Genomic DNA, 27,737 nt, shown 5'->3' with positions numbered 1-27,737 from the left:
AGATCAAAACCACTGAAGTGGTGGACCAACCCAGCTTGGCAACACTGCAGTGACAGGGAAACCTGTGCCTTTGCCTTTTGAGCCAGCTGCCCAGTCCTCAGGGAAGGAGGCTAAGGGAACCATCAATTCTAACTGGGAGGGGTGGTAAGTAATTGCTCATGGACTTGTTCCCAAGGAGTGGCTCTGGCACTGCATACATTTTGGATGGATGATGAAAGAGGGAGGGAAATGGATCTACAGGAGGGCAATGAATTTTTTTGACAGAGGGCTAGTTTTCACTGGCACCAGTGTATCATCCAGCAGCCATCTATTTATGGTGAAGCAGAGCTTGAGACTTTGGCGAGCTGCTGCCAATCAGAGTAAGACAGTACTGTGCTTTGTATAGGGGAGGAGATATCAAGCTGAAATTCCAGGTTTCATCATCACCATAATTATCCATTTATTTCTGTAGTATAATACACTTTAGCCAAGGCCCCCCCAAGTGGTAAACAAATCAATAGTTTTTGCAACACTAAGAATCCCAGGCACCTGTTCATTGCACAGCTGTTAAAAAGTTTGGTGCTGACACCAAGGAATAGTCAAATATTTTCTCAGTTCTGTGCTGGGACCTAGACCCTGACAACTTGATTGTGGCTCCTAGGAATTGGGAAGGTTTTGATTCCACAAACGCACACCCCCCCTGATGTTGGGTGGTGACTGGGTTGGAAGTGTGTGTGGCGCTTGGATAGAACTCTCCTGACACAGATAGCCCACGTTGGTGTTCAGAGCTGCAGACCCCCTGCCTGTCAAAGGAGTAGGTGGGCATGTTCCCTACAGGGAAGGTCAAAGACCAGGTGGTTGTAAAGCATTTGATGACAAGCATTGAAAGATACAAGTCCAAAAGCATTGAAAGAAGCAAGTCCACAGTGCATGCTGTTGAAACTCTACTGAACTGAAGTCCTTGGTTTCTTCTGCCAGGGAGATGCACTGCCTTGGAGTCTTTGAAAGCCAAACGGTTCCACAAGGGAAGTCACGGGCTCAGCGGTCATCGGGATTGTGCTGCAGAGCCATAGAGATTCAGGTGCCGGATTCGTGGAAGGGGATCAGGGTGGGTTACCACAGCATGAGGGTCTGCAGATGCTGTGGATTGGCTGGTGTGTATGATTCAGTGCCACCACCACCAAGTATCCCTGGGACGTCAGGAGGAGCAGGAGCAGTCAGTACTGGAAGAGGATGACCTGTCGGGAAAGCCATACAGAGGGACTCAGCAACACACAATTGGAGAACCCAGAGCTATGGTGGGGGCCTGTGCAACAACACAAAAGGGAAAGCTTCTCCACACCCCAGTCTACAGTGCCTCTTTCACCAACAGAGGGTCACTTTGTGCCCCTGAGCCACTCAAGACTAATAGGGACCTCCCCAATGTCACCCTGAGCCCTCTAGGCTTCTTGTCAGCAATGCCTCCCCCCACGACATCTCTTCCTCTTAAAGAAAGTGCCAAACTGGTTGAGGGCCTCCAAGTGAATATACTGTGCTGTCCAACCACTCCTCTGTTAAGCAAGTTGTGGAATAGTAGCCCAGGATGGTAGCAGGGAGATGGTTGGGAATACAGTATATATGAGATTGACTGTGCGTGGGAAAGGTGACACCACGCCAGCTTGCAGGGGGAAGCCCAGCCACAAGGCAGGAGGCAGCAGTGGCCTTGGGCAATGATGGGTTGGAGGGCAGAGCCATGTGCTTCATGCCTGCCCTTTCCCCCTCTCCTCTCCTCTCCCCTTCCCAGTACCTTGCTGCACTTAGTGTGGCAGTGCTGTCTCATCACCAGTGTTGACGAAAGCTGCAGTCTGGTAGGCTGTCAAATATAGAAGGGGTTGGAATAGATGACCCCCGGGGGTCCCTTCCAACTTACAATTCTATGAAATGTGGAAAGAAATATGCCGTGAGCCACACGTGTGTCTGTGTGTAGAGGCAACAAGAAGCAAAGCTTAGAGCTTGTTGAAGGCTGCAGGGGTGGGGTGGGGGGGTTTCAAGGTCTCTGCCCTTGGGGATTTTATGCAAGGAAGCTGATCTGCCACATTGCAGGAGGCACCAGCTGTTGGCCTCCACTTGTACTCTGCTTGCATATCTGAAAACAAAGCAAGAGTTGCAAATATTCCATAAGTCTTGGAATATTTGGTGTTGTCTCTTGGAGCTTCTCACCCCTTGGGCAAGGAAGTGAGCAGCTCAGAACAAACCACTGCTCCACCAAGCCCAGGACCTCTTATTCCAATTGACAGCCACTCTCCCAAGGCTTCAGCTAATGAGGTCCTTTCCCAGTCCTGCTACCCAATATCTTAGAGATTAAACCAGTGGCCTCCTGCATACAAAGCATAATCCCCAGCACCAAGCTATGGATTCGTCCCCATGCACAAAGAAATCGTACCAGTGGTCAGGGGTGATGGGAATTGTAGTCCCAAAACAGCTGGAGGGCCAAGTTTGGCCATCACTGCTCTAGCTAGACTGGGTGGCTATTTGCATCGGATTGTGGGAATAGCGTTGCGGAATTGTGGAGGTGGGGCAGTGGGATGGGAGGTATGGAAGCAGCACTGGTTATTGCAGAAGTGAGACCACCTTTACCTTCTCCCCCCTACTCGACAGGGGTCCTTCCATGTCAGCTTTGAGATGCACAGGAGGGGCAGCATAAGGGAGGCGGCAATGCATCTGTCCACACTGTACCTGACCTGCGAATGAGAAGGCAGCTTCGAGCCTTATTCTTTTGTGATCAGACAAAAAGCATTGCTGATGTGCCTTTGAGAATTCCGTGCCCCTTGGCTTCACAAGCGGAGGGCAAGGAGGGGAAGCCACAGGGCATGAGAAACACCAGCTACAAAAATATTGGTTTTAAGGAGAAAGCATGACGCTGTGAAGTATTCTGTTCTCGGAAGGTTGGTATCCCAATTCTCCCAAAATATTTATCTCAAATTACAGGGTGAGTCTTTTAAAGGACTCGCCCTGTATTTGTGCACCAAATAGGGTTACAGTAGCCAAACATGAGTCTCTCCAAGTGATTTTCCCCACCCACCTCAATACCTCATTCTGCTGCATGTTCCCAGTCCCAGCTGTTGCTATCTCCCCCTGCCATTGTGCACATGTGCGCCTAGCTGTCAACGTTTACCTTTTTTTAAGGGAAATCCCCTTATTCCAAATAGGATTCCTCGCAAGAAAAGGGAAAAGTTGACAGCTATGCGTGTGCAGTGCCCAAAAGACACAATGATGGTCCCGCACATGTGAGAGGTCATGAAAGGCAGGTAACAGAAGGCACCTTGAGTTGCACCTGGCTTAGTTGTGTGAGATAGGAGCAGGATTTCAGATCCCTGTGAGGAGCAACGCAAGCCTTATGGAAACCCAATAAGCAAACCGGGGGGGGGGGGATTCATCCTCATCAAAGGCACCTCCCTCCACATTTAAATTCCATCCTTTTGACAGGGTCAGTTGGTTTGTTTCATGGAGAGATTCTTGGTCACACAACACCTTGGATCACAACAATCCTCTGTACCCTTCTTCACAACTTCATCCCAGTTTATCCAGTGGAGCTCCTTACCTAGTCTAGGGGTGGGTAATCTTTTTCTCTCTCAAGATCCACACTCTCTTTGGAGTGAGCTCGGCTGGTTGAGGAGACCCTCTTTGCCAAGAGGTGTGAGAGCCATGAGTGAGAGCCAAGAGGCTCAGAGTTCTTGAAGGGCAAGGTGTGTCGGAAGAAGGAGCTACAGTACTGATACCACCATGAATGAACCTAAGAAGAGCCCCGATGGATCAGGCCAAAGGGGGCCCTTCTAGTCCGGCCTCCTGTTCTCACAGTGGCCACCCAGATGCCTATGGGAAGTCTGCAAGCAGGGCCCGAGCACACAAGTACTTTCTATCCTCCTGTGGAGGCCGAGCCAAGCCATGACGGCTTGTAATCATGGACAGTCCTCTCCTCCTCCACAAATCTGCCTGATTCACTTTTAAAGCCCTCTAAGTTAGTGGCCATCACTGCCTCCTGTGGGAGGAAAGTTCCGCAGTTGGACTATGCGCTGTGCAAAGGAGTCCTTTCTTTTATCCATCCTGAATCTTCCAGCATCTTAGAGATATTTTATGTATTAAGTACAGTGGTACCTCTGGTTGCAAACGGGATCCGTTCCGGAGGCCCATTCGCAACCTGAAAAGAACGCAACCCGCGTCTGCGGGTTGCAATTCGATGCTTCTGCGCATGCACATGATGTCATTTTGCGCATCTGCGCATGTGTGCGTGGCAAAACCCGGAAGTAACCTGTTCCGTTACTTCTGGATCACCGCGGGACACAACCTGAAAATGCGCAACCTGAAGCAAACGTAACATGAGGTATGACTGTAGTATAGATATATGGGCTAAAATAAATCAATCTGTTGAGGGTTGTGGACCATAGGCTGGCACTGGTGAGGACCTAGGGCAGGCATAGGCAAGCTCCGGCCCTCCAGATGTTTGGGACTACAATTCCCATCATCCCTGACCACTGGTCCTGATAGCTAGGGATGATGGGAGTTGTAGTCCCAAACATTTGGAGGGCCGGAGTTTGCCTATGCCTGACCTAGGGTCACTGGTGGCTGGGGTCAGAGGCCGAAGGGGACAGCTCTTCTCTCTCTCTCTCTCTCTCTCTCTCTCTCTCTCTCTCCCTCCCTCCCTCCCTCCCTCCCGCCCTCTCTCCCTTTTTCTGTACTTGCCACCCATATGAGATGAATCTGAGCGCCCTGTGAAATAAGGCCAAGGCTAACAGGGGCTGGAGGTTGCCCACTCCTAGCACCTGTGTTTAGGATTGCAGCCCTGATATTTAAGGTGTGTCACCTGCACCACCTTGCAGCATGGGTCAGTACTGACACCCCCATCATGCAAACTAGAGGATTGAGGCTAAGAGAGAGAAAAAGAGAGAGAGGGAGGTTTGTCTGGCTATTCCTGCAGTGATGAGACTTGAACCTAATGCATGCTACGTCAGCTTTCTCAGCCGCTGCGCTGTTTTTAAGCGCGGCTGTCAACACTTACTTTCTATGTAGCTGTGCAAGGTCACCATCCTTGCACGTTCAGGATTGCTGAAGGGGGAATAGTGGATGTCGTCAGGCAACACCGAAGGGATGCGGGACTGGGAGCCTCCAGATGGGGGCACCGTGTGTTGGGGCGTGTGCTTTTTATGGCGCGCTCTGCAGTTCTGAAACCATACCTGGAATGCAAGAGGCGTTTTGAGAGGGAGGCACAGCTGTGTTGATTTTGTAAAAAAAAAAAAAAAACTTGCTAGGTTTTACTCAAGAGTAAAGGTAAAGGGACCCCTGACCATTAGGTCCAGTCGCGGAGGACTCTGGGGTTGCAACGCTCATCCCGCTCTATAGGCCGAGGGAGCCGGCATACAGCTTCCGGGTCATGTGGCCAGCATGACTAAGCCGCTGCTGGTGAACCAGATCAGCTCACGGAAATGCAGTTTACCTTCCCGCCAGAGCGGTACCTATTTGACGTGCTTTCGAACTGCTAGGTTGGCAGGAGTAGGGACCGAGGAACGGGAGCTCACCCCGTCGTGGGGATCAAACCTCCGACCTTCTGATCGGCAAGCCCTAGGCTCTGTGGTTCAGACCACAGCGCCACCCGCGTCCCTAGTACTCAAGAGTAGATCTATTGAATTCAATGAACATGGCCCATTAAGTTCAGTAGGTCTGCTCTGAGTAACACTTAGTTGAATACCACTCCTGGTGCTTCTGTTTCACCCTGGTTGAGAATACATCAGAGGAAAATAGAAGCACAAAAATATATACCATTGATGGGCAAAAGAGGGGAGAAGTCAGGCTGATAGCAAAAAGGATGTCTGCAAGATGGAATCATAGATGTGTAGAGTTGGAAGGGGTCCAAAGTCAAAGTGTCATCTAGCCCAACTCCCTGGAGTGTCACATGACAGCAAGGCTACCGGAGAAAGTAACCCAAGCGGTCTGTCCCTCTCTTTCTCTGATATATCGGCTTCAGAATGGATGAGCTGGGCTCATCATCCTCTGTCACCACAGCCATTGCCAGAGTGTCTTACTACAGACCCACCTCAGGTCAATTAAACATTATTTTATGAGTAATAAATCAGACATTTTAGCATCTCATTCCTCCACCACCACCCTTTGTCTTTGTTTATTGAGTAGAGCATCCCGTGGACATTTTACAGTCTCCCCTACCTCCCCCTTCAAGCTAATTCAGAATTTTGGGAAAGCTTGCAGTACAGCTTACCTGGAATGGCATAATTCCTACTGCTGGAGAGGGTCATGTTTTTTGAATGCACCCTTGCTGTTTAAAATACATGCACATGCCCTGCATTTGGAAAGTTAGCTCTTTAGGGGGAAAGGTCCCCCCTCCCCACCATGCTAGAATCCTCTGCAGTTCTTGCCACAGGGAAGCATTAAATTATTTCCCAGTCCTGAGAGCTTGTGATTGTGATTATAAACGGCCTCGGCCCAGTATCCTTGAAGGAGCGTCTCCAACCCCATTGTTCTGCCTGGACACTGAGGTCCAGCTCCGAGGGCCTTCTGGCGGTTCCCTCACTGTGAGAAGCAAAGCTACAGGGAACCAGGCAGAGGGCCTTCTCGGTAGTGGCACCCGCCCTGTGGAACGCCCTCCCATCAGATGTCAAAGAGAAAAACAACTGCCTGACATTTAGAAGACATCTGAAGGCAGCCCTGTTCAGGGAAGTTTTTAATGTGTGACATTTTGAGGTATTTTAAATCTTTGTTGGAAGCCGCCCAGAGTGGCTGGGGAAACCCAGCCAGTTGGGTGGGGTACAAATAATTTATTATTATTATTATTATTATTATTATTATTATTATTATTATTATTAAGAAAGCACTCCATGCTTTTCCTTACCATTTGCACTAGCTCTTCCTCAAACCTAAGTTGCAAGAGGTTGGACTAGATGAGCCTTTGGGTTCCTTCCAACTCTAAGATCCTATGAAACTGCTAGCTTCCCTGTACCTTTTCCTTCCACAATCCTTTGCATGCTCTGCATGGGCCATTTCCTCCACCCCACCCTGCTCCTTTCGGTTCCCTTTACAGCATCTCGGTTTCTGGGTCATACTCTGAGACTGTCACCTCCGTGGAATGTTGGCAAACCCCCACCCCCACCCCGCCCCGCCCACAATTCAGGGAACCAAACAAAAACAGGGTCTGAGATGCCCATAGCACCTGGTTGCAAAGCTTCCGTAGGCATCCTGCGGGTTGGCGTAAGAGACCAAGGAGCTCGGCTAGATGGATCTTTTGGTCTGATGCAGACGGGTGGTTTTGGTGGCCCACAGGGCAAGTCCTTTTGGCCACCAGTGCTGCGCTCAGAGCCTCACCTGTATCACTCGCCTGCTCAGCCCTGTCATGTCTGCCAGCTTTTGAAGGGTCTGTGCATCTGGGTTGTTGTCCTGAGCGAATTGTGCTTGCATGACCTAAGAGGAGGACAATACTCAAGAGTAACCCAGGCATGTCGCCAGCATTCTCCTCGTCCTGCATCCCACTACCACTCTTGAGAGAGCCCACCCGGCTCTCTACCTGTAGCTGCTCTGCGGTGAAGGAGGTCCGGGCTCTCTTTGCTGGCTTTGGCTGGCTGTCTTGCTCAGACGGGACCGCCCCTTCCAGTGTGATGCCATTACCTGCAAGAGAACAAAGGGTGAATCTGGTGCGTATTGGCTGAACCCTGATCTTCAGCTGGTGGGTCAGGACGTACGAGTACAGGAGTTCCCAAACTTTTTCAGGCTGCTGCCCCCCTGGTTCCACAAGCTCATCCTCAGTGCCCCCCTTCTGCACCCTGCCAAAAACATTTTTCAGAACAGCCATTTGCACGATCCAAGTAAGGAGGAAAATAACACAATAAAAGTAAAAACAGTAATGATTAATTGCACATTTATTCAAAATCATTCGGCAAAATGGATGAACTTGATCCGGTGACGTCAGCTTTTCAAAGTCTGATCGTCATTTACACCCCCTGTGCCCCCTGCCACCCCCTTGCCTCTTAACACACACACACAATTGCACTAGTGGGCTGAGGCTTGATACAAAGCAGGTAGCAACAGGAGCACTACCATGGTGCAATTATATGGTGAAATGTTAAGAAATGGATCCCAAAATGCATGTTTGGGTTAAAAGTGGGTCCTGGGTCTGTAAAGCTTCAATGTACCTGGACAAAGCTATATTTGGGCACTTCTCTCAGCCTGAGCTTGTTCATGAGGACTAGGCCCTTGACTGGGAAACTTGTGCATCTTTACCAACTCCTACACTGCTAACTGTTCTGGGCACAAGTACTGGTGATCCATTGTGGTTTTATTATTTGGGTTTTTTTCCCCTTCTTATATTCTATTGCATTTATATTCTACCTTTTTCCTCCAAGGAGATTAAGGTGGTGTACATGGTCCCGACCTTCTCATTTAATCCCCACAACAACCCTGTGAGGTAGGTTGGGCTGAGACACAGTGACTGGTCCCCAAGGTCACCCAGTGACCTTGGGGAACCCTGGTTTCTCAGGACTTAGTGCAACACACTTAACCACAGCCCTAAATGGGTATATATAGATGGAATATCCACCTACCACATATTCTCACCCAAATTTGCCAGTCATCACCAGATCCTACCACCACCTAAAAGACCTAGCTTATTAGACGACCCAGTTCCTTCCCCTCCACCACCAGCACCCCGCCAGTCATTTATTTGGGCATTTCCTCCTCATATTTCCCCATCAGCAGCTACAACAGCTTTAATGAGAGAAACAGAAGTGGAGAAAGGATATCCTTGCTGCTCCGGTCTGCATGGGTGATCCTTTTCCACCCAGCGTCAGTTTGCTAATGAAAGCCAGGTCCAGCTCATTGTTGGCCCGTTTCCCAATGTTCAAGACAAGATGGCGGGTTGCCGAGAACACAGCACTCCCACATCAGCTGCTATCAAGCACAAGCTCTCCTCAACTTTTTGCTTTCTCCAGGATCCTAGTCGCTAAGCTCCTCTTTTACATCCAGCAGCTTACAATCCCTTGCAGGCTCTGTATGGTTCCCCCACCTTCACCAGTCAGATTGACCTTTCACTTTCCTCACAGAAGCTGCACTGTTGATCAACATTCCACAACTGCCCCAGCCACACATAGGATGCTCAAGAATATTCTGTGCAAAGATACCCACACAAAGAGAGAGAAAGCCACTGCTTCAGAGCCCACAGGCATAAGTCACATTGGGGGTTGTAACAACAACAACAACATTTTCATACCACCCTTTATCCAATGATCACAGGGCGGTTTACAATATAAAAACACAAAAATACACAACATAGTAACAAGCAAAAACAATACTTCTAGACACACACTGTTTAAAAGGCTATAGATTGTTTAATTAGCCAAAGGTCTGGGAGAAGAGGAATGTTTTTGCCCGGCAACTAAAAATATGTAACAAAGGAGCCAGGCAAACCTTCCTGGGGAGAGCATTCCACAAACGGGGAGCCACTGCAGAAAAGGCCCTGTTCTCATGTTGCCACCCACCAGACCTCTCATGGAGGAGGCACACAAAGAAGAGTCTCAGATGATGATCGTAGGGTCTGGGTCAGTTCATATGTGGAGAAGCAGTTCTTGAGGTATTGTGGTCCTGAGCTGTTTAAGGCTTTGTAGGTCAAAACCAGCACTTTGGATTGGGCCCGGAAACTGATTGGCAGCCAGTGCAGTCAGGACAGGATCGGCGTTCTGTGCTCAAACCACCTTGCACGGGTGAGCCCATTTATTCTGTGGCTCTTGCAGCCACCGACTCCAGGGTCACAATGGTTAATTCCTGTGTTTAGCCATATCTTCTGAGTGATGACAGGGACTCGAGTCTTAACGCAGACGGAGACTCTAGCAACTGTGGGAACCCTTCAGCAGCTTTGGTTAGGCTCCTCACCCTCCGAGATATTCAGTTTGGAGGCAAGATTTGGGATGTGATTATCTTGGCCCCAGTTGAAGGAATTTTCTTCTTTTTTAACAGTTTGACTCGTTGTTGCAGGATGATTAATGGGGCTCAGCTTCAGCAACATGTGTTTATTTTCCCTTCTCCAGAAAAGCCTCTCAACACAGGCGAAATCGCTTTGCGATTCCCAGAGGAAACGTACATGCCAAATGGAATTGCCGCTTGTGCTTTTCGTGTCCCCTCCCTGGAGCAAGCAGGAAGGCACACCCCACCCACAGCTGCCACCTGGCCTCTGCCCACCATCTGCCCTCCAAGCTGACATCTCCCTCTTCGGGGAATCAGCATCCTGAGCCACAGGAAGGGCTGGCAGGGCAGGGCAGGGCCTAGCCTATCCTGGGCCGTGATGCAGACAGCGGGAGCCACAAGCGACACCTTGAAACTGGGATGGCTTTGCTTGTCTAGAGACAGAATGCCGAAGCAGTGACTGCATCAGCTGGGACTTTGGTTAAGCCAGGCTAAAGCCCCACACAAATTCAGCCAGCGGAGGAGCAGGGAGGGGAGTGTGACGCAGGCAGGGCTTTATACAAATCTGTGGCGCAACAAAACTTGGAATCATCTTCTTCTTTGGCGATCACTCGTAGCCGAGTAAGATTGTCTTCCATAAACCCAGTTTATGAGTTCTGGTTGTCATTGTAGAGCTCGACAAAAAAAGGGGGGAAACAAAAATGATCTAGGGACCGGAAGAGGAACTCGTCACGATGACGAAAGGAAGCAACATTTGAGGCTTGTGTACAAAGTCATGCACAGGGTGGGGAAAATGGACTGAGAGGTGCATTTTGTCCCTCTCTCAGATTACTAGAAACAAGCTGGATGGCCCGTCCCGTAGAATTCTAAGTGTTGGTGCTAACTTTTAAAGCCCTAAACGGCCTCGATCCTGTATACCTGAAGGAGCATCTCTACTCCCCATCAACCAGCCCGGACACTGAGATCCAGCACCAAGGGCCTTCTGGCGGTTCCCTCGCTGCGAGAAGTGAGGTTAAAGGGAACCAGGCACAGGGCCTTCTCAGTAGTGGCACCCGCCCTGTGGAACGCCCTCGCAATAAACAAGGCAATAAACAACTATTTTACTTTTAAACAACACCTGAAGACGGCCATGTTTAGGGAAGTTTTTAATGTCTGACGCTGTATTGTTTTTAATATTTGGTTGGAAGCTGCCCAGAATGGCTGGGGAGATCCAGTCAGATGGGCGGGGTATAAATAATAAATTATTATTATTATTATTATTATTATTATTATTATTATTATGCAATGCTGGGCATTTTAGGGCAGAAAGTGCTTTTTCGCATAGCACACAGTTAAACTATGGAACTGGCTGATGGCCACACAACTTGGATTGCTTAAAAAGAGGATTAGACAAATTAGTGGGGAGACACAAGCCAGACACAAATGCATTAACCCCCCCCCCCCCGGTTGCTGCCCAGCCACTAGTATTCAGAGGCAGACTGCGTTAGGACATGGAGGCTCAATTTAGCCACCATACCTAATAATAGCCACTGGCAGATCTGTCCATGATTTCATGAATCCCCTTTTGAAGCAAAGAGGAGTTCCTTTCCAACTCCCAGATGAAATTACCCATTAGTCCTTGAGCAGGAGTAAAAGCAACCAACCAACACCCCCTCCCCCCCAATCCCCAAAACAAAACAACAATATATATTTCAAGTGGGGGGGGGTATCCCAAAGATCATTAGTGTCTAAGAAGACAGAGTTCACTAGATATGGGGGCCAGCAAAACCTTTGTCATTTCTACACCACCAGACATTTCGGGCAAAACACGGCAGAAGACAAAAAGAGGAAAAATCCAAACAGAACAGGCGCACGCACACCCCACTCCATGGCAGTGAAATGTACTGAATTTTTGCCGTTGTGCTGCTCTTAAACCACCACAAAATTCACGTGGAATGCCTCACCTTGGCCCTGTATGTGACTCTCATCATGTCTGAACCTGGCAACCTCTAAGGACAAGACGCCTGCAGCTTTGTTGCTTGCTATGGCACAGTGGCGTAGCGTGGGTTGTCAGCACCCGGGGCAAGGCAAGAAATTTGTGCCCCCTAACCTGGGGCAAGGCAAGTAATTTGCACCCCCCTGCTGCACTGTCCCTCCCCCAGATAGTCCCACGCTCTCTCTCCGCACCGCACCGCACGCCTGGCACCCTCCCCTCCACAGTGGGCGACGACCCGGCAGCTCGGATCAGATTCGCACAGCCAGCACTGCAGTGAGAGAGAGTGAGTGAGCCAGGTAGGGGCAGAGAGCTGCGAGTGCGAGCGCGCCCCCCCCCCCCGATGTTGCGCCCGGTGCGGCCGGCCCCCCCTGCACCCCCCACGCTATGCCACTGCTATGGGGCAGCCCTTGCTAGAGGAGATGGGTGAGCTGCCTGCATTTGTACAGCCACGGCCTGATACTGACCTGTGTGCCAAACCTATTTGATCCCCAAAACTCAGGGGAATGGCACCACCCTCTCATTATTTGGGTGTGTTCAAATTGATGGCTTAGAGTGCAGAGAATTTGTGTGTTCCATAGTGCTCTTTCTCCCCTCAGCTGTTCACACCAGCATGGCTTCCTTAGTGTCAGTTTCATTACTGTTCTTGTACATTCCAGCGGGGGGGGGGGTGTTGACGGGGGGGGGGATGCCTTTGCCCTTTGCAGGGGTGTTCACGCCATGGCTAGAGATCGATTAGAAGCAGCTTCAGGACTCCAGTTGGTGTGAAGGTCATTTACATAATCATAGAACTATATAGTTAGAAGGGGTCCCCCAGGGCCAGCTAGCTCAGGGGTCAGCAAACTTTTTCAGCACAGGGCCGGTCCACTGTCCCTCAGACCTTGTGGGGGGCCAGACTATATTTTGGAGAGAGAAAAAGAACCAATTCCTATGCCCCACAAATAACCCAGAGATGCATTTTAAATAAAAGGACACATTCTACTCATGTAAAAACACACTGATTCCCTGACTGTCCGCAGGCTGGATTTAGAGGGCGATTGGGCCGGATCCGGCCCCTGGGCCCTAGTTTGCCTACCCATGATCTAGCTCAGGGGTCCCCAAACTAAGGCCCGTGGGCCGGATAAGGCCTGAGGGACTCATTTATCTGATCCACGGTAACCCCACTGCCGCTGTCCACTCTTACCGGCGCTGTGTGGCTGCCCGCTTCCAGGTCAGAGGAGCACCGGAAATAGCTTGTGCGCATGCAGAAGCGTTATATGTGCATGCACAAGCATTATTTCCAGTGCACATCTGGGTCGGAGGAGGCCTGCGCACATGCCCACAAGCTATTTCCGGTGCTCCTCCGACTCAGAATGCGCCAGAAATAGCCTGTGCGCACACGTGATTCCCCGCCCTCCACACGATCGACGCTGGAGACACCGGCCCGAGGCACGGTAAGGTTGCTGACCCCTGATCTAGCTCAATCCTCTGCATGCAGGAATCACACCTAAAGAATCCATGGCAGACAGTCATCCAACCTTTGCTTAGAAACCTCCAATGAAGGAGAGTCCCCACTTTCCGAGGGAGCCTGTTCCACTCTTGAACAGCTCTAATCTTCCTACTGTTAATCAGAATCTCCTTTCCTGCTGTTTCAATCCATTGGTTCGGATCATACCCTCCAGAGCAGCAGAAAACAAGCTTGCTCCATCTTCCATGTGGCAGCCCTTCACATATTTGAGACCCAACCACATCAAATACTGTCATACCTCGCGTTACAGATGCTTCAGGTTGTGTTTTTTCAGGTTGTGGACCGCCAAAACCCAGAAGTACAAGAATGGGTTACTTTCGGGTTTCGGCAGTCACGCATGCACAGAAGTGCTAAATTGTGCTTTGTGCATGGGCAAACATGCTGAATCGCAACCCGTACATGCACAGACACACCGCTGCGGGTTGCGGACACTGCGGGTTGCGGACGTGCCTCTCGCATAGATCTCGTTCGCAACCCGAGTATCCGCTGTAGCAGCATCTCATAACAAAGTGCAGGCTACAGATGCATTTATTATAATGTTGTGTGAAGGCAGATTAAAAACCCAGTTGAGTGCCCAGTAACCAGGAGTGTGAGCAGAGCCTTACGCTTTGTTTCTTGACCTGTAAGGTAAGTCACTCAGATCCCCCTTCTGCAAACAAGAGGCTGAAGGTCAAGGGAGATCCCTGTTTGCTTGAGCACGGCCACCCAGCAAGCTTCCCTAGCCCAGAAAGCGCCTGAACCCAGGTCCAAGTCTAAGCCGCTAACAAGCCGCTGGACCACACTAGCCCAGGACACGCCACAAATGAGCGCCTCAGACGCCCACCCCCTTCCCAGCTCACTCCTGCATCTTGGTTTGATTTTGTTTTCATCTCCTCGCTTAAACCTTGTAAACAGAAACACGGATTATTTTCATTTTGAGATCTCTCCCCTTCTCTGAAATCGTTTCCATCTGCAGCCCAAGATGGCCTGTTACATACGCCTCTCCCCTCCACCCCCCAGTCTCACATTTTCTCAGAAAAGAAAAATCAGACAACTTCTTAGCACTTGGGCAAAGTTTTATCTCTTGGGAATCACACACACATTAATTTGGAGGAGGAGGAGGAGGAAAGCACCCGGGCTGAAGAGGACCACGTGGGACCCTTGTTTGAGTGCTGTTCTCTTTCCTCCTTTGTTCAAAGGCCTGAAAATCCACTGTCTTGAAGAAGGGAAATGGGGGGGGGGGGGTCCTGAGAATCCCATGTGCATTTCCCCAAAACAACTGGTCCCACACATAAGCGCGGAATCTTGTATCCAGCACAGAACCTCCTATAATAATGATTTAAGAACAAACAGAACACGGGCTCTATGTTCGTATTATCAATATGCAAAGATGATGATGCAGAATGATTGTTGGTTGTGGATATATTGATTGTTACCCGGCGATGGAGAAATACGTCACACTTTCCCCTTCATATTTGGTTTCAGAAGACCCTACATATTTCAATTTCAGAAAAGTTGACTCATTCAATGTGTATTTCACTTGCCAAGCCAATTGACTGTGCTGCCATGTGGTGGATGTTTTTGATGTACATTAAGAAACAAAGTCATGACTGGCAGGTTCCCACCAAATTTGGCTTAATTTGGTACTGATTATATACTGATATGCATTATTACTAGCCCTCTCCATTCTGCAAGAACAATAATCTTATTTTCTTGTCTTACTTTAGATTGAACCTCTTCATGTTCTACTGTCATATCCAACCATGTACTGTGGATCTATAATAGTAAGTCACCACCTGCCTCTGTGTTTTGTTGTAAAATATTTTGATTACTTAATGAAGTTCACACACACACACACACTGGAAATGACTACATAAACAGGTTCTGTGCAGCCACAGATTCACAGGCAGTTCTGCACAATCCACAAGCACACCATCTCATGTTTTCTCTTTGTTGTGAGACAATCATCTATGGATATTGTTGTCAATCACAAGGTATACCCAAGACTTGTGTGAGATGCTTTGTTGAAAAACATTGCTCTCTCGAACTAGATCATAAATGTTAAGATTTGTTAAAAGGAAGAGGCAAGGAGGTCATGGTGGTTATTTAAAACCACCGTGATAGAAGCTTGGGTGAAATGTGCACCATGGATTAAGAAAGATGGGACCAATCCAAAAGAATGCTAGAGTGGCTAAAAAGCAGTGTCAAGAAAGCTATAAAAGGCAAATGAGCTGGCTTTAGGAAGTGTGAGACTTGTCCAAATAGGAAGAAGCACATACTTTGGTGATACAAATGAACGTTGAGATAGTAAGGCAACTTCTGAGAAGTGGGAAAGCTAGAAAATCCATTGCATTGAGCACAAGTCTCTGTACATACACAGATATCAGCTGTGTGTACTTCAGATACCTTCAGATCTAGTGCCCAAGCACAGAATCCAGATCTAAAGAGTATATTGCTAAAAACAGTAAAAAATGTATGCAAATCAGAGGCAGGAGAGCATCTGGGAAGACTGTTTACAAAGATGTGAAAGGCTTACTGACAGAGAATAAGGAGTTGACAGATGAGTGAATTTACATTTATCTCCACTGTAGAAGAAGGGCAAGCAGGCTTTAGGCTTGTCAGACTTACTTTGCATTTTTCTTTACTAGAAACTCAAGATCTAGTAGAAAAGACATAGAATGAAAGAGCAGGATGCCTCGGGACATACTTTAAGCCTAGCAATTTGTTTTCAGTACTGGAACTAAACTGAGTGCACAATCCATTCACAAAAGAATCCAATCCTGGTTATGACAATTTGCTCCTTAAGGAGGATAGAGACACTTAGTTGTTGCTACACATTAAACAATTGGGAGCCAGAAACAGCTCAATTGGTACAGCATGAAACTCAATCTCAGGGTTGTGGGTTCCAGCCCCATGTTGGGCAAAAAGAATATAAGAAGAACTTGCCGGATCAGGCCACAGGGGCCCCATCTAGTCCAGCACCCTGTTCTCACAGTGGCCAAGCAGATGCCCCAGTGCAAAACCAGGACCTGAGCACAAGAGCCACACTCTTCCCCTCCTGTGGTTTCTAGCATCTGGTATTCAGAAACAGTGCTGCCTCCCACTGTAGAGGCAGAGCCAAGCCGTGGTGACTGCCAGCCATCAATAGCCCTCTCCTCATCCATTAACTTGTCCAATCCTCTTTCAAAGCCATCACTGCCTCCTGGGGTAGCAGGTTCCTTAGTTTGTGCTGCATGAAGGAGGACACTATTTTATCCTTCCTGAATCTTCAAACTGCCCACCTTCATTAGATGTCTACAGTTCTACAGTGAATAAGAGTACAGGTCCTCTTCTGGTTGGGTGACTAATTAAAGAACAGAGGAGAAGAAGAGAGGAGGGATAGATGGGTAATTCTCAGTTGCAGTGGAGGATGGCAAGCAGTGGAGTTCCCCAGAGATCAGCATGGAGTTCCAAAAGAACATCTCCACACTGAGTGGGTGGGCAAAGAAAGGGGAAAGAGTTCAATGTAAGTTCAAACAGCACAAACCCTAACTTCGCACATCATGCACCAACAGAGTCTGAGTCACTGAGGTGTCTGGGAACCTCAGTAGTGGGCTCCCCTTCATTGGAGGTTTTTAAGCAGAGGTTGGATGGACATCTGCCAGGGATTCTTGAACTGTGATTCCTGCATTGCAGGGGGTTGGACTAGATGGCCCTTAGGGTCCCTTCACAATCTGCAGTTCTATGATTCTACGGTAGCTTGATGAAAAGGTTGACTTGGTGTGTGGCAAGCAACTGTGAAACGGTGACTCCCCTCCGAGGAGCCAGTCAGAAAGGAAGTTGAAAATAAAATTTCAAATGCTGAAATATTGTGCTGTGGCTTATTTCGGAATGCCATGTTTCTGCTGCCTGTCTCAAAACAGTTTTGTAAAGCTCTCAGAGGGCAACTAAAATGGTAAAGGGGCTGGAGCCACTTTCCTATGAGGAAGGGATACCAGGACGGGGTATTTTAATTTAGCGGGGAATTGAAAGGAAGTGCATAAGAGAGGTGAATAAAATCATTAATAGTGTAGAAAGATATTCATTCCCCTTGACCTTTTATAGAGCTAGTTCAGTACAGTCATACCTCAGGTTGCAAACATGATCCTTGCGGGAGGCACGTTCACAACCCGCAGCGTTCGCAACCTGCAGCGCCGCATCTGCTCATGTGCATGACGCAACTCAGCACTACTGAGCATGTGTGTGATGTCATTGTGTGCTTCCGGGTTTGGCGTGATCCGCAACCCACAGCGTTCGTAACCTGAGGTATGACCGTATTGTCTACACCCTACAGCAGCCTTTCTCAACCTGTGGGTCCCCAGATGTTGTTGAACTACAACTCCCATCACCCCTAGATAGCAAGGCCAGATCTCAGGGATGATGGGAGTTGTAGTCCAACAACCTCTGGGGACCCACAGGTTGAGAACCGCTGCATCTACAGGTTGGCAGTGGTTATTCAGACAGGGAACTGTCAAGCCCTATCTGGAGACACCCGCTACCACCCTAAACTCAGGGGTGTCTACTGAAATGGGTTGGCCAAAAAAAACCCCAGAACACCCTAAATAAACCCACACTGTAGATAATTAACCTGTGGAAATTACTGCCACAATATTAGATTGTGGTCATTGCCTTAGATAGCTTTATAAGTGGGCCAGAGAAGTTCATGGAAGAGGTCTATCAATGGCTGCTAGCCATTGCAGGTAAACGTGCTCCAGGTACAGCACTGAAATCCAGCTGGTGGGAGGGCAATAGTAGGGAGGGTTGCAGCCTTTGTGCCCCACTTCTGGGCTTCCTGAATGCACATCTGTTTGGCCACTGTTGGAAACTTGATGGCGGACCAGATGGGCTTTTGGTCTGATGCCACAAATGGCTCTTCTGACAAGCATATAAAGATCGTGCTATGTTTATGCTGCGCTTTTAAAAGTGTGGCATGAATTAGCAGCAACCGTCCTACGGCAGGAGTAGCTGAGGCTCCAGGCATGTATCCGAATTCTGACACTTTGTGAGTTTGCAACTCAGAGCTGTTGAGAAGGATGGCTCCTCTGCAGCGTTCACCAGAGCGTCTCAGATATGCTTCCTCAGGGCTCGTGTGAAGGACTTGGAAAGCCTTGCTGCGGGTCAGGAGAGGTTGCCTGTGGTTTGCCAGAGACTGATTTGACTGGTCGCAGCGCAGGTGGGACTCACTGGTAGGCTCAGGGCCGGATTTAGGTTTGATGAGGCCCTGAGCTACTGAAGGTAATGGGGCCCTTTATATGTCCAGCTGTCCTTTGTCAACAACAAATTGTCGCTGTTTTTGGTGTTGAATATATGCTAATTTATGGACCTAATAGGTATCTAAAGCCATTTGCACATAACAAAATATGCATTTTATCAAAGTGCCGTATTTTTCACTCCATAAGACATACCTTGTTTTTAGAGGAGGAAAACAAGAAAAAAAATATTCTGAACGAAACAGTGGATGTATGATTTTTATGGTTCATGCTGTGGCCACAGACATCTGCTTTGACGGTGAGTTTGGGGTTGTTGTTGTTCAGTCGTTTAGTCGTGTCCGACTCTTCGTGGCCCCATGGACCAGAGCACGCCAGGCACTCCTGTCTTCCACTGCCTCCCGCAGTTTGGTCAAAGAGTTTAGGGTAGCCCAATGCAAAAATCCTGAGAACAGTGGGTGCGTGGTTTTTTTGGTGCAGGCTGTAGCCATGGACATGCTATGTGATCAGGTGGTGAATTTGGGGTGACGCAATGCAAAAATCCTGAGGATCCATGGGCTTTTACCTCCCCCCCCAGGCAGCCTCCTTTATTGCTAGCGTCCTTTATCTCCCACCCGATCGCTTGCCGGTCAGCTGCTTCCTTTCAACACTCCCTTTCCTCTTGTTTGCCTTAGTGTCTTTTCCTTAGCTGGAGTGGTTTTTTTGCTCCTCCTTTTCTTCTAATTTCTCTCCTCATTGCTTTAACCTTCCTGTCTCCTCTCCTTGCAAGTTCATTGTCTATACCTCCCCCCGCCCCCAGGCAGCCTCCTTTATTGCTAGCATCCCTTATCTCCCTCCCCGATCGCTTGCCCATCAGTGGCTTTGTTTCAACACCCACTTCCCTCTTTCAAAAAAACCCACATGATCTGCTTTTCACTCCTGGGCAATTTAGCTCCAGGGACCACGCATTCGCTCCATAAGATGCACAGACATTTCCCCTTACTTTTTAAGGAAGAAAAAAGTGTGTCTTATGGAGCGAAAAACACGGTAATTGTTGAACTGAAATACAGTTAAGAATAAGTATATTAATAGTGAAATAATTATTATGCTCTAACTGTATGTAGGTTTTATTTTATTTGTTTTTTGTCTCATATTTTTGAAATGTGCATCCAGGGGTTTTTTCCTTTGAATTTTTAGGGGGCCCCCAAGAGAGTGGGGCCCTAAGCTATAGCTTCTTTAGCTTATATCCGGCACTGGGTGGGCTTCAGGCACGCAGACAGCATGTAAGTGTGAGCTCCAGGGAGGAAGAAGACTTCTCCTTCCATCTCAAAAGAACACTGGCTCTGGAAGCAGATTAGAAATCCCATCTACAGTTGCAGCTGAAATTCCTCAACTCCAAATCAGGTTTCTGATCAAAATCTACAGACTTTCCACTGTCTGCAAGGAGCAAATCCCACCAAAGCCATGCAGATAGCTCTGTACAACGGATGCTTCAAGCGGTCCCCCCAAATTCTGCTGAAAATGCAACTTATAGTGAGGCTGGAGAAGCCAGGTGAAGTGGACTTTTTGGCTGAATTTCACCTGCTTTGCAATGGGAGTTGAAATTATTCAATTGCAGCTTTATTTCCAAGGGGATGTCTGTCACAGACACACGCAGTTCCTCTGGCAGTAGCAGAAGGGGGTACCAACTTTTGCCAGGCAGGTTTTCAATTGTGTGTTCCTAGTTCCAACTCGGGAATGGCTATTCACCAATCTTCTAAAACTGTCGGACTTAACCATTTCCGTATCCTTCTGCCTGCCTCTGTAGGTCAGGATGAATTGGGCTGTTGGTCCCATTTGCTTAGTATCATCTTGGCAGCGGCAGATTCCACGGAGGAAGATGCTTGCTCTCTTCCCCCTCCCTCTCCCTTGCCCTCCTTTTACAGCAGCACTCGTGATATTGCTGGTTTCCCCAAGAGCCGAGTTTGTTGGAAGGAAGCCATTCCTCCCATCTTGTCCTCTGCCTCAGATGGCAAAATGTTTTGAGCCGGGCCTTACATTGTAATCGCTCAACAAGTAGAGGGGTCAGCAGACCTTTTCAGCAGGGGGCCGGTCCACTGTCCCTCAGACCTTGTGGGGGGCCGGACTATATTTTTTGGGGGAGGAATGAATGAATTCCTATGTCCCACAAAGGACACATTCTACTCATGTAAAAACATGCTGATGTCCGTGGGCTGGATTTAGAAAGTGATTGGGCTGGATTTGGCCCCCGGACCTTGGTTTGCCTACCCATGCGGTAGAGCATGAGACTGTTAACCTCAGGGTCATGAGTTGAAACCCCACAATGGGTAACAAGATTTCGTGCATTGCCAGGGGTTGGACTAGATGACCCTTGTGGTCCCCTTCCAACTCTGCAATTCTATGATTCTATGACCCTTCCAAGGAAAACTTCCCACTAGTTACATTTTAAAAAGCTATACTAAGTCAGATCCCTGGTCCCACTAGCCCAGTATAGTCCACCTTAGCTCATCAGGGCTTCAGGCAGAAGTCTTTGGCCACATCCCAACCACACATTTAAAGCTTTCTCATACCCCTTTTACAACCATGGGGAGAACTTTCTCCAAAGAACCTTGGGAACAGTAGTTGTTAAGCGTGTTGGGAACTGTAGGTCTGTGGGGCCAGCACCCTTCCCAAAATGACAGTCCGCAAGATTCCCCATGACAGTGAGAGAGGTCTAAGAGTTACCAAATCTCCCTAGGAATTCCAGGAACTGGTCTTGAGACCTTCTGCACAAAGAACAGGTACGTTGCCCGCTAAGCTGCAAGCCTTCCTCTCTGAAAGTGGCCGGCTGGCATCTCTTTGTGACTTGGGTTTTGGAGAGCCAGTGTGGTGCAGTGGTTAGAGGGCCAGAGTCGGACCTGGGTTCAAATCCCCACTTGGCCATGAAGGACACGGGGTGTGACCTTGGAGTGAGTCGCTGCCTCTCTCAGCCTAACCTACCTTGCAGGGCTATGGTAGGGATTACATGAAGAATGCGGGAGGGGGGGGACCATGTGACCACCTTGAGACCCTTGGAAGAAAAGGGGTTGGGGGTATAAATGCAATAAATAAATAATGAATAGTAAGCGCCAAATGGAAAAATGGCAACCCTTGTCAGATACTGAATGCCATTGCATGCTGCTGCCCACCAGGTATCGCCGAGCAAGAAATAACGGAACAACAACAACAACAAAAAAAAATAGTATGCAAATATAGAGATTAAGTATTTGGTAGACTTCTGGTAAATATCTAACACGTTTCTGGAGAATATTCAACACCTAGAAACACACGGAGGCCAATTTTCGGAAGCCGACACATTTCCGCTCTGCTTAGTTATCCTTTGTGAGCTTCTTGGAGGGCATTGCATCTCGGCACTTTTCTGTCGAGAGACATCAACCAGGATAAGTCCAGGGTTGAGGGGAAGGGATCACACCTCCTCCTACCGTCTCACAGAGGGGGTAAGCAGGTATCCCGGGGGGGGGGCGTGTCCACCTACCATTCTCTGCTGCGCGCTTGAGGTTCTCGATCATGGTGTCATAGTGAATCCGGCACAGGACTTTCTCCTCCACCAGGCCAAACTCCTCTCCAGTTGACAGCTGACGTTTGCAGGAGAAGCAGGCAAAGCAGGCCAGGTGGTAAGCGTTGCCGCGGGCTCTCCTGACCCAGTCGCTGGCATAGATCTGCCTCCGGCAACGGGCGCATTTTGTACCAAACTGACTGCAAGGAGAGAGAAACACAGAGTGAAGAAGCTGGCGGTGGTTTGGGTGCCTCCTGCTCACTCTTACGGCAAAAGCTGGCGCAACTTCTCGTACAAGACCACCAACCCTAATCTCAGCCCAGCAAGTCACGCTATCTTTCAGACTCAAATGCTGAAACAGTAGCCTCAGGAAAGTGAATCCCCTGGGACAGTGAATCAAAAGCCAATGTGGTGTAGTGGTAAGAGTGCCAGACCTGGGAGACCCATAAGCACACTGGGTGTGATTTTGGGCCAGCCACTGCCTCTCAGCCTCACCTACCCCACAGGGTTGCTGTGGCCATTAAGTGAGAAGTGGGAGAACCCGACGTACGCTACCTTGAGCTCCTTTGAGAAAAAGGTGGGCTACAAATGCGACAAATAAATAAGTAAATAAATAAATGTAGCAACAAAACCTTGGTCCAACAAAGAGATATAGCACACCTGTTCCTCCAGATGACACCCACCCGGAGGAACCAGAGGGTGTAGCCAATCCTCAGAAAGCACAGTCATGCTACGTCACCTGAAACTGTTTCACTGCCATCGGGAAAGAGCATTGGGAATCATAGCTTTTTGAAATGCTACAATTCCCAAGGTTCCATGGGGTGAAAGGTGGGTAGTGTTGATGCTTAAAGCAGCTCTCATTTATACCGTAGACCAGGGAAGGGGAACATGTGGCTGCCCAGATGTTGACAAGCCACAGCTCCCATTATCCCTGATCCTTGGCCGTGCTGGTCAGGGCTGACGTTGTGAAATGAAGTCCAACAACAATGGGATACAGGTTTGCCACGGGTTGTGCATCGCTTCTTGTGACTTGCACTGGTGATCATTCTCCACTGTGCAGCAGAAATACACCTGTCCCTCCTCCCAGCCGAAACATGGCAGGAGTTCAACATTCCACTTGAGGGAACCTAACTCCTAACCTAGTGTAGACAATTGCTCCCCTTCAGTTCCATACTAAGGACTGAAAACATTCTACTGGCAGAGAAATCTACCTCCCTTTGCAAAGTAAGGGGGCATTCCACCATGACCCATCCATGTCTTGCTCATTCTTTGAGTCATCCTGGTAGCTGCCTTCTTCCTTCTTCCTTGCAGATGAACATGAGTACATAAGAAGTGCCAGCCCAGCATCCTGATCTCACAGTGGCCAACCAGATGCTGGTATGAAACCAGGGAGCAGGACCTGAGCACATGAGCCCCCTTGTTCTTCCCAGAAACTGGTATTCAGAAGCACTGCTGCCTCCAACTTTGGAAGCAGAGCATGGCCATACTGGCTTATCAATCGCCTTTTCCTCCTCCATGAATTTGTCCAATCCTCTTTTAAAGCCATCCAAGCCCTCCCTGCCTCCTGGGGCAGGGAGTTTCATGGTTTAACTCCTGCATGAAGGAGGACTTTCCTTTATCTCCCTGAACCTTCCAACATTCCATTTCATTGGATGCTCACAAGTTCTCGTGTTGTAAGAGAGGGATAAAAACTTTTCTCTATCTACTGTCTCCCTTCCATGCATAATTTTATAAACTTCTGTCATGCCACCTCTTACTTGCATTTTCTCTAAACTAAAAATTCCCAAATGCTGCAACCTATCCCCATGGGGGAATCCCCACACACACACACACGGTCATTTGGGTTGCCCTTTTCTGAATCTTTTCCAATCCTACAATATCCTTTTTGAGGTGAGGTGACCAGAACTGAACACAATATTCCAAATGTGCTCACAAAATATATTTGTATAATAGCATTATGGTATCAACAGTTTTATTTTCAATTCCTTTCCTAATAATCCCTAGCATATAATTTGTGTTTTTCATAGCTGCCACACACTGGACGGACATCTTTGTTGAGCTATCCACAGCAAGCCCATGTTCCTGGTCTATCACTACCAGTTCATATCCCATGAGCATATATGTGAACTTAAGGTAGTTTTGTACCAACGTATATCACTTTACACATTTTTACAGTGAATTGCATTTCCTGTTTTACTGCCCATTCCTTTCAGAGCTCTGTTTTATTGACCCTGAACAATTTAGTGTCATCAGTGAACTTGACCACCTTACTGCTCACACCTAACGCTAGATGGCTTATGAACATGTTAATACGCACTCCAATATTGATACTTGGGGGACTCCATGTTCTTCGATTTGCAGAAGAGAGGGAAAAGGCTTAAGGCAGTGATAACGAAACTAAGCCCTCCAGCTGTTTTGGGACTACAATTCCCATCATCCCTGACCACTGGTCCTGTTAGCTAGGGATGGTGGGAGTTGTTGTCCCAAAACAGCTGGAGGGCTGAGTTTGGCCATCACTGGCTTAAGTGGTCTATTGAGACCTCCAACCATTTTCAAGTGGTCCACAGGCAACAGAAGTTTGAGAACCACTGTAATAGATACCTGCCCTGTGAGGAGGGAGGAAGAATGGGGCAGAGGTGAGGCCTGTCTCCTCAGCATGGCCCTTGGCTCATTTGCTCCAATTATTGCAGGCTCTTTGCACCCACTTTGCACCAACAGAATTGTGCCATTCCCAGCTCTGGAATGTGGCAGTGGTGCTGAGAGCAGATTTTGGAGGTTAACTGCTTCTCCTCCTGCAGCTTTGTAGAGCTAAAGCAGTACTCAGGATATAAAGGATAAAGCCATTTAGGAGCAAAAGGACATTTGACTATCAAGCTCCTAAGAGCCAGGTCCAATGATTTTATCCAACTTTTGGCACAATCGGCTCACTCGTCTTCATATCCAACACAGAGATGGACCCCGTGCAAAACCTGAGCCAATCTCACGACCACCGTTGGCCACAAAGCAGATAAAGTGGGTCCCAGAGGACATCACCCAAGTTGGCACTGACCCCGTCCCCCATTGCTCTTATGCAGCCTGGGACAACCGAAGCAGAACTGCGTCTGAAAAACGCAAGTGAGGAGTTGTATCTGAACAATCCCAAAGCCAATTTGGAAAGAGGGGGGGAGCAGGGAAAGCGACGGAGGAACAACCAAGACTGTGCTAATTTCTTGCATATGGGGAATGCAGCAAGCTGGCTGTGAGATGCTCTGTTTGCATGGTTGTACAAACAAAGGAACGGTATTAATTAATTTTTCATTGCTGCAACAGGCTCGGGGAAAGCTTGGGTCCCCACCAGCAGCACCAGAGAGAAGAAAAAGGATTTTTGAATAGACCTGCAACACTTATCATTGTTCTACACAACCACTTTAAGTAGTGACTGAAAGTGTTTTCTGACTTACTTGGTAGATTAATTTGGGGAGGCACATTTTAATCAGGGAGGGCAGGTTTACATACATTGTTTTAACTCTAGTTTTTCTGTCCCCTGTTCCAGTAATACGTCAGACCTTTAAAAATGATATTCTTTCAATGAACAAGAGCTTTCGGAACATGCTTTTAGTAGTTAAGTTAAAACTGTATTTTTATAAGATCACCTGCCCATTGAGACAAAGAAATGTACAACTTTGTGTAGGAAAAGCAGGATGTAATAATAAAACAAAGAATAAGAAACCCTCTTTTGAAAAAATGTTTAAATTAAATTTGAGGTGTAAGTAAATACCGTAAGGACTAAATTGGTGGATGCTACAGAAGAAAGGTAATTAAAAGCAAAGTTATCAAGGCAACAAAGTAACATTTAGAATCACACATAAAACGTGAGCTGTATCAACATTTGCCTCAGCTCAGATCTGTATTGAATTCTCAGCAAGACCTGAGATCAGTTCCCTGAGCCACAGCAAGCTTCAGACACACACACTTGCAACCGTGTTCTCAGGATAGGCCTTTGGGGAAGCAGCCTGGGAGCCCCACTCTGCAGAATGAACAGCAGGCCAGTCTGGCTTGCCACACGTGGAAGAAGAGGACTGTGTCTAAGACTCTCCCGGTCTGCCCCACGGAGGACCTTAAGGTCCACAAATAGCAACACCCTAAGGTCCCAGGCCCTAAGGAAGTCAGATTAGCCTCAACCAGAGCCAGGGCCTTTTCAACACTGGTGGAGCGCTCTGTCTCATGAGACCAGGGCCCTGCGGGATCTGATTTCTTTCCTCAGGACCTGCGAGATGGAGCTGCTCCGCCTGGCCTTCGGCTTGGAATCAACCTGACCCCCCCCCCCTTCTTTTTTCCTTTCTCCTTCTGTGAAGGAACTCCTATTTGGGGACTTCCCTGGCTTTTTTCTGGCCCGCGTAGGACCAGTCTGGATAGCTGGTCTTAGTGAAGACTTGACGTTTTCATCCCCAAAAAAGTTTTTGATTTGAGTTTCCACTGAAATGAGGCTGCATTTTAATGTTGTATTTTAATCTTGTTTTTTAGTTGTATTTCAATCAATTGTTTTATATCTGGTGTTAGCCGCCCTGAGCCTGGTCTTGGTTGGGGAGGGCGGGGTATAAATAAAATTTATTATTATTATTAAGCTCAAGTCCAAAATGACCTGACTGCACAGCACTTGTGTGAAGACACAAAGGCTGCCGTGCTTGTGCAGCCAAATAAAAACCATCCGAAAAGCAACCCTGCAGTGCGTACTGTGCTCCCTACTGAACCCCAGTGGGGAGGCCTTCCTACCACCAGGTTTAAATTGCAGTCTGCATTCAGGCTTCAAATCCCAGTGGAATGTGCTTAATTTAAACCACTCATATTTAAGTCAAGTGCTGAGAGCCTCATTGCCTGTTGTGAGTGTCAGGCCTTCAAAAGGGATGGGGAATCTGTGGCCCGTCGTATGTTGTTGGACTTCCAACGACCTCAGTCAACATGTGGCTGATGGCTAGGAGTGATGGCATTTGAAGTCCTGCAACATCTGGAAGGCCACATAGCCGCCACCCCCCCCCTTAAGCACGGTCCGAAACGCATTTCATTCCCTACTGAGAAACTGACAGCAGCCCACACCACGGAAAGCATTTCTCAAGCTGAGGTGCAGGGATTTTTATGCCAGCCTACTTAACAGGACTGTGGTGCATGAATAGTCAAATCCATATAATTAAGGCATATTTTTAATCAGACGGCAACTGATGCCTCCGCCCTCATAACGCATGCCTTCAATATGAGTTTGTATTCCACTCTGCATACATGGGTGCATCTAATCTGGTCCAAACACTCCTGCCGTCACATCTATTTGTGGCTGTTTTCTAAAACATGGTGCTTTGTTCCGCGCGCGCACAGAGACTCACATTTCCCACATCTGCATTTTAAAAAGTATGTACCTAACATTGTATAGGTACATGTATCTTCCAATTCAATATTCTCCTCCTTTGCTTTCTGTGTCTGGCTAGCACAATTCATCTGTGCCCAGAATAGTCCTAAAATTAACATTTTCTCCTCTGATTACAGGCTTTCTCAGAAAGAGAAAGAGAGAGAGAGAGAGAGAGCACGCCTTTCACCTCTTTGCCAAGTTCAGTTTGTGTCTAAAGCCACAACAACCCAAGGATCTGCCTGATAGAAAGA

At 48.2% G+C, this 27,737-nt stretch overlaps 1 protein-coding gene across 6 annotated transcripts in view; it reads right to left on the bottom strand.

The window, feature by feature from the left end:
* Nucleotides 1-414: 414 nt before the first annotated feature.
* Nucleotides 415-27,737, bottom strand: part of LHX6 (LIM homeobox 6) — a 37,527-nt gene continuing 10,204 nt past the window's right edge. For 2 of the 6 annotated variants that reach the window (XM_083423133.1, XM_083423134.1), the window contains exons 4-10: nt 22,089-22,309; nt 7,526-7,626; nt 7,327-7,422; nt 5,015-5,189; nt 2,596-2,699; nt 1,766-1,892; nt 415-1,217 (exon numbers count right to left, since the gene is read on the bottom strand). In XM_083423133.1, coding sequence (XP_083279259.1) covers nt 1,776-1,892; nt 2,596-2,699; nt 5,015-5,189; nt 7,327-7,422; nt 7,526-7,626; nt 22,089-22,309 — 814 coding nt within the window. In that variant the 3' untranslated portion in view covers nt 415-1,217; nt 1,766-1,775. The remainder of the gene's footprint in view (nt 1,218-1,765; nt 1,893-2,595; nt 2,700-5,014; nt 5,190-7,326; nt 7,423-7,525; nt 7,627-22,088; nt 22,310-27,737) is intronic. The other 4 variants (XM_083423135.1, XM_083423136.1, XR_014507087.1 and 1 more) reach the window with 3 other exon arrangements.

The sequence above is a fragment of the Podarcis tiliguerta genome (genome assembly GCF_965153285.1).
Source record: "Podarcis tiliguerta genome assembly, chromosome: Z".
Classification (NCBI taxonomy): Eukaryota; Metazoa; Chordata; class Lepidosauria; order Squamata; family Lacertidae; genus Podarcis; species Podarcis tiliguerta.
This window is presented reverse-complemented; position numbering and strand designations above follow the sequence as displayed.